This window comes from Camellia sinensis, chromosome 4, assembly GCF_055761805.1.
Source record: "Camellia sinensis isolate YWXY chromosome 4, ASM5576180v1, whole genome shotgun sequence".
NCBI lineage: Eukaryota > Viridiplantae > Streptophyta > Magnoliopsida > Ericales > Theaceae > Camellia > Camellia sinensis.
In genome coordinates, this window is record NC_138964.1 from 34,942,749 (window position 1) to 34,958,834 (window position 16,086).

General features: G+C 34.1%; 1 protein-coding gene across 1 annotated transcript; it reads left to right on the plus strand.

Annotated features, from left to right (window-relative positions):
* Positions 1-3,149: 3,149 nt before the first annotated feature.
* Positions 3,150-15,952, plus strand: LOC114302353 (uncharacterized). Its single transcript, XM_082924586.1, has 5 exons — positions 3,150-3,435; positions 7,336-7,420; positions 13,996-14,106; positions 15,345-15,446; positions 15,569-15,952. The coding sequence occupies exons 1-5, from the start codon at positions 3,275-3,277 to the stop codon at positions 15,611-15,613; spliced, it is 504 nt and encodes a 167-aa protein (XP_082780712.1). The 5' UTR covers positions 3,150-3,274; the 3' UTR covers positions 15,614-15,952.
* The last annotated feature ends 134 nt before the right edge of the window (positions 15,953-16,086 follow it).

The following is a 16,086-nucleotide window of genomic DNA, read 5'->3' on the forward strand; positions in this document are numbered from 1 at the left end:
ATATTAAAGTTTGACTTCTTAATGTACGCAAAGTTCATATCACACAGTTATAACGGAATGGACATACCAACATCCACCTAACGTAACACATCGTAATTTAAAGATGCCCACATGCAAACCATGGCGGAACCCCACAAAAATTTTCCTTTCAACTCACTACGAATTTAAATGTGTGACAACACTCGCGTACCCTTCCACCCAACGTCACATTAACAGCCACACAACGATGTAGATTGACGCCCCCCACACATCTCACAGACAAGTTAACATTTTAATGTCGACCACATCAAACAACATGGATACCCCACAAACACACACACTACATTATTAACACACCCCACCACACTCTGCGTTTTAATAGGAAATTCAGTTGGTCTTTATGATAGCGACACCACACACCAACCCACCAAAATAACTACGCACTACAACCTACTGATTCGCCCACCATAATAAGCACTTACACATGTCATACGCAACCAATATCAACAACCACAATGGTGGAATCCAGTCATCGTCGATGAGTGTGAATACGTTTCGTAAACAATAATCGAATCATAAATTCTGTAAACAAAATCAGGTAATTAAGTTTACCAGTCATCGTTGACGAGTGTGAATAAGATATTCCTCCGACGTAATCTTCCCGTGAAGTCGTCACGTCTTCATGTCGCACCACTCTTTAGGGTTTATCCAAAAACCAAAACTGCAGAAACACCAAAGGGAATCCAGACGCAACGTTTTGAATCACCAAATCTTTGTAAAGCCACACCAAATCTCTAACGTGGGGAACGATTGACTGAATTTGAATTTTGAACCACCGATTCTCACCCCTTAATTTTAGGGCAACATTAATTTACATACCAATTAGGTGTTGTTTCCAATTTGGGGATTTCAAACGTTAACGGGTCGGGGCGCCGTGGGTCTTGTTCCCATATTTCAAATTCTATCAACATGACACCACACCACATTCATCCGTTACATTAGTCAAACCCCCATACGGTTTACACTCAATGGCATTATAGTCATTCAATGTACATGAGGACCAAGTGGTGCATAAGAAAACATTTGGGACCATCCAGACCATAAGTTCAAAAAAGGGGATTTACCAGTCAATTCCCCAAAATAAAATTACCCAAATTATTTTTGGAATAAATTAATGATATCATTCAAAATTATTAATTTATTTTATGATTATTAATAAAAAAATGCTATTTGTTATGAAATCTGCAACTTCAGGGGACGTGATGTAATTTCCATAACCATAGGGACATATTTTAAGTAAACTTCAAAAGGTTTATTTGTACTTCACCCTAAAAGTTCGAAGGATAAATTATAAATAAAGCATTTGCTATTTTCTTAAAATACGAATTTTCCCTGTGATTTTCAAAATTACATTTTGTCCCTTTAAGTTTCTAATTGCATAACAAATAACTCATTTTATTAATAAATTATTAAGTCAATCAATAGTTTTAAAGATGTCAAAAATATATTTAAATTAACAATTTGTGTAATTTTATTGTTTTATAAGAGAGTAGTTAGAAATTTCATTTTTCTGTATATTCTGTTGAATAAAAAATTACTAGAAGAAAGTATTTGTAATTTTCAAAACTATAAGGCTAATTTAGATTTTTCAGTAAATTTCAAGAAGTACATTTGTAAGCATAATTTAGATTTTCAGTAAATTTCAAGTGTTAAATGAGTTTTATTTATTAAAAAAAAAAAAAGTTTAAATGAGTTTTGAGTAAACTAAAGTGGTTGGTTGGTCAAATATTAAAAAAAAAAAAGGGGATAAATTACAAGTACACTCCTTATAGTTTGTTTAAAATATAAATTATCTATTGTAATTTTAGAAAATATATCTCGCTTTTTGAAAATTTTAATTTTATTACAAATAGTCTATTTTATTAATTAATCATCAAATTAATTAACAGTTTTTAACGATGATAGAATTTTTTTTCAATTAATAATTCAAGTAATTTTATTATTATATAAAAGAATAGTTAGAAATTTCATCTTTTTAATTAATTCTGTTAAATAAAAAATTTTGATAAGAAAATATTTTTAATTTTTTAAATCAAAAAATAATTCGTATTTTAAACAAAATTTAAAGTGTATTTGTAATCTGTCTTTAAAAAAAGATTAAATTACAAATATACCCCTCTGAGATTTGCTTAAAGTACAGATTACCTCTGCAGTTTGAAAAATTACAAATAACCTCTTGGTATAATTTTTTATTTCACAGAATTAATTAAAAAAAATAAAATTCATAATTACTCCCCTATATAATAATAAAATTATCTAAATTTTTAATTGAAACAAATTTTTAATATCATTAAAAATCGTTAATTGTCTTGAAAATTTATTAATAAAAGGAACAATTTATTATGAAATTAAAAATCTAATTTTTTGGCTAAAATATGATGTAAAAAAAATTAATATATTTGGGATGATTTTTTAATTTTTTATGAAAAGATATGCAAAAAATAGAGAGAAAAAAGAATTTTTAACTTTTTAATATAAATTATTGACTATTTAATTTTTTAATAACTTTTTAATTTTTTTAACTAAAAAAGTCACTTGTCGAGGCGTTTATCAAAATTTAAGTGGTGTATTTATAATGTACCTTGAAATAAAATAAAATTAAAAAAAGTGGTGTATTTATAATCGGAAATGAGCCGTAGCTCGAATCCAATGGCTTGAATTGGCTCGAAAGAGGGAGAGAAGAGAGGAGGAAGAAGCAGAGGAGAAAGAGGGAGAGAAGCGAGGAAGAAGAGAGGAGGAAGAACAGAGGAGAAAGAGAGAGAGAGGATCGTCGCAGCTCGCCTCGCCACCGCCACCGCCACCGCCGTCGCCTCGCTACCGCCGATCATCGCAGCACCAGCGATCGCCGGCTCTGCCTCGCCTTCGCCCCCCGGCCCCCACTTCCAGCCCCAAATGTTGGGCCCCCTCCAGTCCCTCCTCCTCCTCCCCTGCAGTCCCCTCTCCTCATCCTCCTCTCCTCCTCCTCCTCTCTCCCCTGCTTCTGGTTCTGCTTCATCTTCATCTCAAAAATGAGATCATTTTTAAATTTGAGTCATTTCGAACCGCTCGATTTCGAGCTATCTATCACTGCCGATTTATAATGTACCTTGAAATAAAATAAAATTAAAATTAAAATTAGAAGAGGATAGTTGTGTGGTTGGTATATACGAAAAGTGTGCGGATGGGGAATCTGTGAAAAAATAGACAAAAAATAAATAAATAAATAAAAGAAAAGAAACGAAAAGAAACTGTGGATATGGGTCACTCGCCATCGACAACTCCATTGGGACGGAGCTCAAATATGGCCTCCTCAGCTTCACTTCCCATAATCAGTGGCGGTCTCAGCATCTCTACATCGCTCTCCTCCTCCTCCTCCTCCTCCTCCTCCTCTATTCATCACTCTTCAACAGTCTTCAAGTAAGTTCAATCCCAATCCCTGAATACCCATTTCTTCTATTTATTATCCTTTTTGAGGATTTGTGTGTTCTCTTCACTTTCTGGATGGTTGTCCAGAAAAGAAAAGAAAAGAAAATGAATTATGGGTCTTTTCTTCTTTTTTTTCTTTTTTTTTTCCTTCTTAATTTTGCAGAAGCTGTATTGTGTTTTTCTTTGGTATTATGTTTTGCTGTGCTAGGTATTGGGGAAAGTGAACTGGTTGCAGCACAATATAATCGTTGGTTTCTTCTCTCTTGATACAATTGAATTTGTAGTTAATTTCAGTCCTTTCCAAGAATCATGGTTCCCAGAAAATAGGATAATGATTGTGTTTTTCAACTAATATAATGGTAATATTTTTGGATCATGGATTTGAGTACGGATTTGGAAAGGGAGGGGAAAAAGGTAGGTGAAATGTATCCATATTTTATTCATATTCCACTCGCCTTTTTCTTTTCCATTTCCAAATCCCTACCCAAACACAGCCTGTTTTACGTCAATGATTCAAAATTTTCTAAAATTACTGGAGGAACATGTTTCTTTTAAAATCTTGCTTGAATGACATGAGTGCATCTTTATTTACCTTGGATGATTCTTTCAGTTCATTGGACTTTACAAGTTCATACCTATGCAATTTGAAAACTATATTCAGAGACAACCAGTTGTACATAAACTGGAGTGCTAAACAACATTACTGAATTCTCATTTGGGATCTTTACTTATCCTATAAAAATTAAGGGGAAAGAAGAAAAACAAATGCCCAACACACACATGAGAGAGAGAGAGAGAGAGAGAGAGAGAGAACTTCTTGTTTCCCGATAAGGGTATCAGCTTTGGTTTGTGATTTGATTTCCGTAGGTATCAAAAGACTTAATATCAAGAGAGAGCCATAATAAGGCTTGAAACAATAATGATTGGTTTAAATCCCTTTTTCTTGACTGTTCTGTGTGGAGAAAATTTTTGATTGAAGCAGACTATCTATTTCAGTAGTTTCCTTTCCATGTCATTTTGGGCTTTGTTAGTCTTAGTCACCTAATTAACTTAACTCTCCACTTATATATCCCTGGCCCACATCATATGGGGTCCTATAAATGTACGAGCACCCATGTCAAACACGTAACACTTGGATAAAAGTATGAGAATTGTGTCTGACAAACTTAATTGGTTGTGCCTTCAACGTCAACATGTTTCTTCTAATAATTCAATGTCCATATATAAATGTGGACCTAACTCCTTTATGTTACTTTTTGTCATGTTTGCTTAAAAAATGACTATGTTCTATAAATGTGCCATTTAGACCTCAAAAATAAAAGAAGAATGTTAAGAAATTCAAACATTCGACGATGTCATGGTATCCTTCAACTTGGGCATTAGATGAATGTATTGCCTAGACATGCCTACACTGAACAACTATGTTACATGGTCTCTTCTAAATTTGTAAGGTACAAGTCTAACATTCGACTCTTGAATGTGGGTATGAGATATGTGTTTGTATGTTTAATTAGCCATGCACCCATTGAGTATGACTAGTCAGTCAAGTTTACTATATAAGCATGGATAAGACTCCCATTTTATACATAACAAGCTCTATGTTAGTTTGTAACATGATTTTACCCTAAAAAATTAAACAAAGTATTTAATAAATATGAAATTTAGCCATATTCTAGTGACCTTTGAAAATTAGATGAATTTGACATTTAGACACATACCCATGCTTGATGTCGTTACCTGAGTCCATTAAACATTGTCAAACACCTATGTTGCATGTAATCTTCTAAATTTACGAAGTACCTATGTTAGATACTTGACAGTTGAGTAACAATATGGAATGTGTCTGACATGTGTAGTTGGACATTCACCAAGCAAGGATATTTGACAATTTGAGTTTACCATAAAACTATACATAAATCTACATATTATGCATGGAATGCTCTATGAAAATTTGTGAACACCATTTTACTATACAAAATAAAATAAGAATAGCAAGAAATATAAATATTTTTTTTGTGCCTGTGTCCTAGACGTGGGAATTAAATGAATCGGACACTTAGAAGCCTACCAACACCTAACACCCATATCTAAGACCATGTAACATATCCAGACACACATATCCATCATATTGTACCATGAAATGTTTTCCAAATTAATGAATCATGAGATTCACTTCATTTTTACAATATATAATCATATAAATTTATATCTATAAAATACCCAATATAGCATTTAAAATGAAAAAATAACATAAAAAAAATATTGAAAAATCTCAAATGCCTGTTGATGTCACTGCAATGATATATATGTACGGCTTCTATCGTTGGCCGTTGTTGGTGAGAGGAACCATCAATAAGGACTAAGGAGGTAACCTATGAAGCATGGACACGGAAAAATCGGCGTTGTGGCAGTGTCGGACACGAGGACACACCGGGGACATGCGTGTCCAGATCTGGACACGGCATGAGACATGGTGAGGAGAGAGAGTGTGAAGGAAGAGAGTGAAAAGACAAACCTTCGACTCCAGTCATCGTCATCGAACATCCAGTTGACTCGAACCATCAATCTCGTCTCGCTCGCATCGAACCATCAAACCATATCTCGCTCACGTTGTCTTCTCTCTCTCTCTCTCTCTCTCTCTCTCTCACTCGCATTGTCTTCTCTCTCTCGCGTCTCTGTCTCTGTCTCTGTCTCTCTCTCTCGCCGTCTCTGTGCCTGCTTTCTTTCTTATCTCTTATATATATGTATAAGTATATATAACATAATATATACTACTTATACATATTAATAAAAAAAACACATGTATATAAAATAAAATAAAATAAAAATTACCAAAAACACATTATTTACAAAAGGAAATAAATAAATAAAATAATTAACATGTATTAAAATAAAAATATTTATAAAAAAAAAAATTTGCCATGTCCGTGTCTTATTTTTTGAAAATTGCCATGTCCCGTGTCCGTGTCCGTGCTTCATAGGAGGTAACTTGGTATTGAAAAGAACTGAAAACATTGGACTTTGTTCTTTGGAAGAAGTTTTGAATTAATTGTACATGCTGCTTCCCCTCTTACCATAAGAAGAAATTATGGATTGTTCAGAAGTGACCAAATGGATGAACAACCTGGAATGAAATATTTTTGCTCAATCTTCAAGGTAAGTATCTTACCAGAAACCTTAACTTTTGAGATGTGTATGTCCTTTTATGCTTTTGTGTGGGGCAGATGTACCCACTTTTCGGACTGAATTAACCCTGCAGGATTCTCAAGCAATGTTATTGGATAATTTCCTGGACGTATATCTTATTCACCCAAAAAAAAAAAAAATTCCTGGACGCTTAGTTATAGTTTTAAGGTTTATTATGAAGTTGCTTGTAAATTTAACATGTGAATGGGTTTATAGTTGTGAGCCTTGGTTGGCTTGTTGCAGTATTAGTCAGGAGTCAGGACAATTGAGATATCTTTCATTACTTTACTAAGCAAATAACTCATCGCAAAAAATAAATAAATAAATAAATAAATAAATAGAATAAAATCTCTGTTAAGCAAATAGAATCAGCAAACATCAAATTTTACATACGCTGATCATATTTTTGTACTGTAAGGATTGATGATTAATACAGGGTGGTTCAAGAGGATCACACTCACCCTAAATTTATAGTGAGAAATCATTTGAAAAGATAAGATAAAAGAATAATGGTTTCTTGACTACAATATTGGTGTTGGTCTCATATAATCATCAGGGATAATGATGATGAAGTGGTTTCCCAAAATGACATAAATTATGTACTTCTCTTTCTATAAAAGGTCTTTTACAATATACATTTTATATGGTCAGCTTTCTTTCTGTTCGATAACTTTTTCTTTTGCTTTAAATGTTCTTCCTTTTTAGGTGGGGATTGAGAAGGGATCAAGACACAAAATTGTTTACTCATAGAACAAAGGGTCAAGCAGTTCGTGTCTTGGCAAATCCTAATGTATGCATTACCCAAGGCTTCCACATGTATAATGCCGATATATTGGTTTGAATATGCTCAAAGGTTTTTTTAGGTATTGATTAGTTATTGAAGTAATATATTGTCGTAAGAATTTCATTGCTTAGAAATATTTTAACTGATTTTGTTAAAATTTTTTAGTTAACCATACATCCTTACTACCTTTTTGTCATTAGTTTGTTGTATCCTAAAGCTGAAATCCAGCCGTCGTTAGATTAGCAAGAAAAAGTTGCTATGATGTCTAATAATCTACTATTCATGGTTATGGTGGCCAAGTGCTCATATTGTGGTATTATTTTCCACTGTCCTTCCTCCAAAACACATAACATTGAACCCAACGTAGATTCAATTGTTAAGTTGTATAGGGCAATGACATTTCTTTTTGTAGTTTTAGCATTTTTTTTTTTTACTTTGAGTAAATAGAAGCCAAGCACACTTTTTCTGAATTTGTCTTCCTCAAGTGAACAAGGTTCTGTTACCAAAAGATGTGATGAGGGTTGTTTTTACCCTTGTGCTTCTTCCTCAAGTGATTGTCTTTTTTGTTTCTCTTTAAACTACCAAGTAACAAGGTTATCTACAAACAATCATGTCATCTAAGAGTAATTATTCACAAAAATAACAAAATAAAGAAACCCATTAATGGGTAGAAGTACGAAAAGGATTCCATAATTGACACACGAGTCAAAATACCTTGACTCACGAGTCACGATTGACACTATGATTGGGAAAGAACTGCAGTGATGCTTTCCAAACCAATAAGCTTCATACTCGAGTTTAGACACATGACTCAAACTAGGAACTGCTACCTTAAGTTTAGTCAAAGAGGGATAACCCAAACAAAAATGCCATTGCAGAGGAGACATAGTAAGGAAATATGAAGAGGAGGGCAATCAATATCCAAATAATATAAGTTGTCCTGCTCATACACTGAACCAATCATCTTATTGGTCTTGAGGTCCTACAAGACACAAGTAGGACAAAAGAATATGGAACTATGCAAAACTTTAGTCAATTGATTGATCAAAAGCAAATTAAAAGAAAAATTAGGGTCATAGAAACGAGAAGGTAATGATAGGAACTTAGTGGGATGAATACTGCCCTTCCCACTAACAGACCTTGATTACTCGTCAATAAGAACATTATAATGGGTAACAAGACGTAAAGCAGTGAAAAGAGATGAATTATCTTACATATGAGAACTAGAACCGGTCATATATTTACATGCAATATTACCTGAATTGGCTAAGATTGCCATGGAAGATGAAGGTAGAGAAGAACGAAGGGAATGGACAAGCTTAGTAAGCTTGCTAATATGAGTAGTGACAGTGAGTGTGTTGTGAGAACCAGAAGTAGGAGTGACATGGCTATATGAGGTGGAAGTCAGCTGAGATGGTGGACCATCATTTGAAACCTGATGCACATAGTTGGGTTGGGCATAATCATACATCTGCCAACACCAAGTTTCGGTGTAATATGTGGTGGGAGATGAAATCCTTTGGTATAGTGGTCCTTTTTTCTCAGTTGATTTTTACTAGCTACCTGGGTTTTGGATAGTTTGGTACTACACCTTTATAAAATTTAACCTGCCTCAAGTTACTCCACCATCCAATTCAGGTCTGTGAGCTCATTATAGGTTGTTTGGGCTCGTGGCCCATTACAGGTTTCATTTTAATGATTCAAATCATTTGTATATATTATTCATAAAAAAAAGTTAGGCTAATCTAGTAAGTCTTCAAAAACGAGACAATAATTGTGTACTTATTTTTTTAAAACAAACGCAGTAAAATGAAAAAATTACGTTTATTGGATCGACCTAATTTTTTTTTCATGAATGGTGTTTATAGAAGACCCTACAAAATGAGTGCTTCGGATCATCGACATGTTAGTAAAGTTCATTTTTGAATTTGAGAGAAATTCAATCATTAATGATTCAATTTATAGATTGTTAGTTCTTTTAGGAGTAGATCATTCATAAAAAAATGATTAAATTGATCAAACAATTGTAATCACGTGATTTTATTGCATTTGTCAAGTATGGTTTAAAAATAGACCAACTAATTTTTGAAGGCAAATATAATAAAATTATCTACATAGTTCGGTTAGGCATAGCATACACTGCTAACCTATGAAACACGGGTACTCCAAAAATAGTGCCGTACGAGTACCGGATACTTACCGGGTGCGGGTACGCATACCGTGTACGGCGGTACACGTACCGGGTACGGCAAAAGGGGGTCCGGTACGTTTGGTTCATTCAGGTACGCCATGGGTACGCCGTGGGTACGCGTACCGGGTACGGAAAAAGGGGTCCGGTACGTTTGGTGCATTCGGGTACGGCGTGGGTACGCCGAGTCCCTTTTTTTTTTCTTTTTGTCCTTTTTGTGCCCTTGCAAATCAGCAATTTTTTTATTTTTTTTGGTGCCCTTGCAGATCAGCAATTTTGATGTTTCTCCGTTGTCCTGTCTATTTGTACGAATTGTATAAGCCTATCAGCAAATGATTTTGATGTTTTTAAAAAGCAATTTGAACAAAAAAAAAATAACAAGACTTATAAAGGGCAGTTCTGTGTATGACTATGCATTATACTTTTGCTTCAAATCCTCCTAGAATTTCTTTATAAAATCTTTAATCATAACAAACTTTTAAAGTTTATGCACAAAACATTAAAAATTGATACGGTTTTAGTTGATTAGTAATGGTTGGGAATGATGTAATTTTATGTATTATGCAAATTGCAATTGACAATCTGCCTCAATTGAGAATTTGGTCTCACCCTATAAAAATAACAAATTGATGAGTAAAAAGAAAGATTTTAAAAATAAATTATGATCACAAATTCACAGTGCGTAACATGTCAAAGTGAGAGATTTCACAAATATTATTTTTAACGCTTAATGATTTTAAATTATAGGAAAATGAGTAGTTCTCTTTTTAGTTTTGATATTTAATTTTAATTTGTAGGTTGAATCCTTTAACCATAATTATATATAAAAATATATATATACATCAGCGTACCGCAACCGTACCCGTATCATACTTTTTTTGAATTTTGCCGTATCGGCGTACCCGCACCCGTACCCGTACCGTACTCGTATCCACACCCGTGCTTCCTTGCTGCTAGCACTAAGGATCGGTATGACTAATGGAACCACAATGATCACACTTCCTATTGCCACAGAAAGTCGAACCACCTCGAGAACTACCTCTACGAGAGCTACCCCTATGAAAATCACTATAAGAACAACAGAGCCAAGACCTTAGAAACGTTGCCCTATGCCAAAGCCAAGTTATAACAACAAAATCCTCACTTGATCAATCATCAAAGACTTTCCACGCAAAAAACCTTTACGACATCTGCCCAATCTAGATAATTCAAACTATTTAGTTTCTTTGTAGTAATCGATTTTGGCAAATCATTATCCTTAACCAATGAGGGTTTTACCTCAAGAAATTATGTTAGAGAATATTGAGAACCAAAGCAAGAACGTCAAAATTAAGAGAAGATGACCAAATAATGAGACAAAGCACTAAACAAAGACTATCTAAGCATATATTAGTAACAAGGAAGTCAATAAAGACTATTCTATTGGGGGCTGAACACTTTGTGGCTCAAAAAAAATCATGAACTTAACAAATCAACAAAAAAGCTCAAATAAGGTCCCCTCTAGGTCAATCGACACCCACAAATTATATTCCATTGAAGAAAAACATCAAGTGGTGGTGGTCCCAATCACAAATCAAAAAACAAGCTCCAAAAAAATCTAAAATCATTCAAAAATTGAAAAATCACATCAAATAGCTTCAAAACATTCCACAAAAATACTATGATTATCAAGAGAGCAAGACGAATCGAATTGCAAATGCGCTCTATTGTGGTGTCCATACGGATGTTGACATCTATTGTATGGATGATGAGGTCAGCATGTTGCTATTACCTCACATCAATCTCCAAACTCCGCTAATGTGTGGTAGTGTAGGATTGAATCACTCTAATACCAAGTTAAAGTATAACATGTCACGTGTGTGAAATTAGGGTTTGGTTTAGATCAATGTTATTAAAGTTGTGCCTAGGCCCAAGGCTCATCAAGGCACAATTAGTGCACTTCTGAACATCTCAGGCTAGGCAATGTAAAACATGCCCCTAAAGGAGCATGAAGCCTGCGCTTCATTTAAAATGTTTGTTTATTACAATTACTACCCTTGATTTCACTTAATCTCATTGTTTTTTTGCTTACGTGTTGCTACAAGGGATTAATCCCTTGAACATACATTTCAACCTAACACTTTTTGAGTCCTGATTATACAAAGATGTTAGTTGGATAGAGCTTTCTCTTCGACTAGACTAATAGATTGTTCTTCTTTATCTCTTCAATCTCTTTCTCCTCATTCTCTGTTCTTATCTTCTAAGACACTTCGATTTTGTTGCTATTTTCAAATGTTTATGATTTGTAAGTTAAATGATTCTGTTTATGTGCAACCTTGAATTATTTGTCTATGATAAAATATTAGTAATCGTTGGTATTTAATATTACATTTTACTTATGTTGAACCTTGAATTATTTTATATATTAAATTATCTATTTTTTATAGTGAACATGAACTTCGATTAGATGAAGTCCACACCCTGCCTTGAGCCTAGGCCCTAGGAAACCTTGGCGCTTTAGTGCTCCTATTGCCTTTAATAACATTGGTTTAGATGAGAAATAGAGAAGAAATAAGAGAAGAGAAGACAAAAGAATAGGACAAGTAGGTTTTGAGTGTGTAACAAACCTAGCACCCATTTATATTAGAACACTAATACAGCAATATGATAATAGTATCTTCAATATAAAATAACATAAAAACACTCAACTATTTTAACAATTTTTAATTTTGAAAATAAAATTATAAACCAAATGGCGGTGCGGTTTGGGCGATTTTAGAGTAAAATTATAAACCAAATGACAGTTCGGGCGTGGATTGGCAAATCACGATTTGGGCAATTTTGGGCGAATTGACAAATTGAAGAATATTCTAATCAATTATCAAGCATTTACATGATATATAACTTCATATTTTTCATATATATAACACACTAATTTTACATAATATGTTTCATATATATAACTACTAATTTGTAATAAATTTCATATTTTAAATATCTCCTACACTCATTTTTGCTTTGATATTTCATTAGAGGTTAATATATATATATATATTAACTATAGCGGAGCGGTTTTGAAAGCAGATTATAAATTTTAAAATTTAATCTACGGTCAATGGATAGAGTGGTGCAGATTGATGCGGATCGGTGCGATTTTGAGAAGTTGGGCTATACCCCTAGAATCTAGAAGCAGAGTTAAGAACAAATAACTCCCATCACATTTACGTTAACTGGTTCAATTCTGGCAAATATCTCCAATTCTTGACAGACTGAAGAAGAAGACAAAGAAGAAGAAAGAGATGACTGAAACAGAGAAATAAGAGGAGGAAGAACTGAAGCAGGAGAAGAAGAAACCGGAAATGGGGATTGAATTGAAGAGAAAAACCAAACAACAAATAAAAAGAAAAACCAAAACAAAAGAAGAACAAGAAAAGAGGGAGAACTGAAACAAAGAAGAATCTGAATGAGAGAAAAAGAGACCTTAGTAGCAGGAAACTCCTATAGGGGCCTCACTCCTCACTACAGCCCCTGCCCATGCTCCCGCTTTGTGCAACTATGAGAGAGACCTGGAGCTGAAGAGTGAAGATTGATACTTAAAAATGGAGACTAAGTTGGGGATCCAAGTTGTCACAAGTCACTTCACCATTCTTTTTTTTTCCCCAAATGTTTGCCCTAAATTGATTTTTTTTCCCCATATACGAAGGTTACCAAAATTGCCTCCAAGAGAAGGGGAATGAACAACCAAATGTTGTTCCATCAGACCTCCTCTTCATAATTGACTAAAAACAAATAATTGGTTATTTAAGTGGAATATGTTCTCTATTTTTCTACAACATGAAAATGTTTAAAGTGTCTAACCAAATGTTATAAAATAAAAAGTTAAATAATAACAATTTTTATGAGAAAGGGGGATGGGTATTAATTAATAATTACTAAAGTTGCCTTATTTCCTTCTTCGCTGGGCACTGGATAGTGGACCCATCTTTACCCATCATTGAAGCTTTTGCTTAACCATACAACAAGCAGTCAGTAGTTCATGAACAGGTTGCAGTTTTCCATAAGCTGTTGTACATTTGGGTAGTGTTTGGTTCACTAGAATGAAGTGGAATGGAATGGAATGATCATTTTATCAAAATGTTCATTCCCATGTTTGTTAGACTAAAAAAAATAATGACAAATGCATTACAAATAGGATCTTTCACATTTTAAGGGAATGGTTATTCCATAAGAAAGCCTAAGGAATTACCATTCCATTCCATTCCATTCCTTCTCATTCCAATGAACCAAATAGACATTGAATGCTTTGTCGCTTAATGGATTTGTAATTTATGGTGAGAATCGCCGCCTCTGCCTCTTTATCAAGTGTTTCATACGCCATAAAAATCAATTTATTTGTTTGTTTTATATCATGTAGGTGACTCCCAGAAAGGCTGAAAAGAAAGAGATGATAATGGTTGATCCATTGGAAGCCAAGAGGTTAGCTGCAAAACAAATGGCAGAAATTAAAGAAAAAGAGAAACTAAAAGTGAGAATATTTTCTTTTTTGCCAATAGTTCATGCTCTAATGCTTGTAGTTTAGGCAATAGGATAATGAAAGTAAAATGACTTGCTTGTGTAATATATTGGATAAGAAATTGTAGGTGTCAAAACTTTTAGGTTTAAATGCTCTCATTGTGCAGGATGTTGATGTTTCCTTCAGAAAGCATATGACCTCTTTGATGAGCTTGGTCCGATTTTGTCAAGTGATTGAATGAGCTAACAACACCAAGTCTTTGGCTTGGTCATTCTTTTAATGAATACAATGCTATTCAATCAAGCACAACAGTAGGAGATAAGAAAAGTATTAGGGAAGATGACATGAACCTTGAGGTTAGTGGAGCACATTAGTGCACCTGATAATAAAGTAAATAGCTAACCAAGGGATTGGTGTTCGTGTTGGATATAATAATTTCAACCATTGAATGGCGGCATTTCCTTTTCTTGTCTTTATGTTACGAGAGATTCATTTTATATGTTTACAAAATTGTAGGATTTGAAATATGTTTATATGTATCAATTAGAAAGGAAGATCATCAACGAGCTTAGACAAATGCCAAAATGAAACATAACTCTCAGGACTGTGTATTTATAGTCCCAACCAAAAGATTTAGGGCAAAGGGCGGCCTTGTCGGCTGCTGCTTCTTGGCGACGGTGATTGCCGGCAAGGTCGGTTTTGGAAAACTTGCTGGTCACACATTAGTTTCTTCTGACCCTGTCGCGATCTAAAATCAAAGACCGTAGTAGAGTGATTCCTTCCCTCTAGATAGATAGCTAGGTTCTCTACTTTCCTCTAGATAGGTAGCTAGGTTCTCTAGCCTAAATGCCAGTTCCAGATATTCAACCGCACTTGAAGAATCTCTCGCAAGTCCAAATCCTTTAGAAATATTTGGATCACATTTTCAATATCAAATTCGTAACAAACCAAGTTTTTTTGTTTTTTTAGATAGTTGAGTGCTTCTGCATTCAGGAAGCCACGATGCACCACAATGTCTTGCACTCAAGTTCTCATATATTCTTGAAATTCATGCACTCAGCGTGAGGATTGGGGAGCTAATGATGGGGTATTACCATCACCGCACTTTTATCTTTGTTTCTGAGATTAAGATTAGATTAGATTATTGTTGTTTGATTTTCCTTCTTTATTTATTTATTTTTGGCGAGTGATATTCCTTTTTTTAGTTCAGGATATTCATGTTCCTTGATGGAATAACGTTGTTATTGCAGAGACGACGCGAGATTGAAGCAATTAATGGAGCGTGGGCTATGATTGGTCTGACGGCAGGCTTAGTCATTGAAGGCCACACTGGAAACAGTATTCTATCTCAGGTATGGCCATTTTGTGCATGTGCATTTGATTGTGTGCACATTCATATTCGTGTGTGGTGATTTCCGATTCTTTATTTGTTAATTTACTTGTTATTTTTTTTCCCTTTCTTTCTCCTTAACAGTTGGCTGGATACTGGGCAGCCATAGTCCATTTTTTCGTGAGATAGATATCTTTCGTGCATTAACAAGATGGGAAGAAACCACACATATGAATCATTCTTTAAAATGGATGGAGGATGATCTTTAATTTACTTTACTCTTCTCTTTGTCTTTTCTTTTTTCTTTTTTTTCTTTCTTCTTTTTTTTTTTTTTTTTTTTTTCAGTTCACAATTTGTTGTATCATAAGAATGGAATTATTTGTCAACTTTGTATGGTGAATTTTTTTAATTCATCGGGAGGGTTCATAACATGTGAACGTAAAACAGAGAGGTTGTTACAACTACCTCTTTTATGGCATTATTCATGGAAAATGATCCAATAATTTTACTTTGGACAAACTTCATTTACTCCAATGATTCACTCTCTGTGTGGATTGCTCTTTTGTCATTTGGAAATACGCACGAGAGATTCTATTTACACCATTACACTTCTTCTCTGCATTCCAACACTTGTACTCTATGAAGAAAAGCTTATACATATG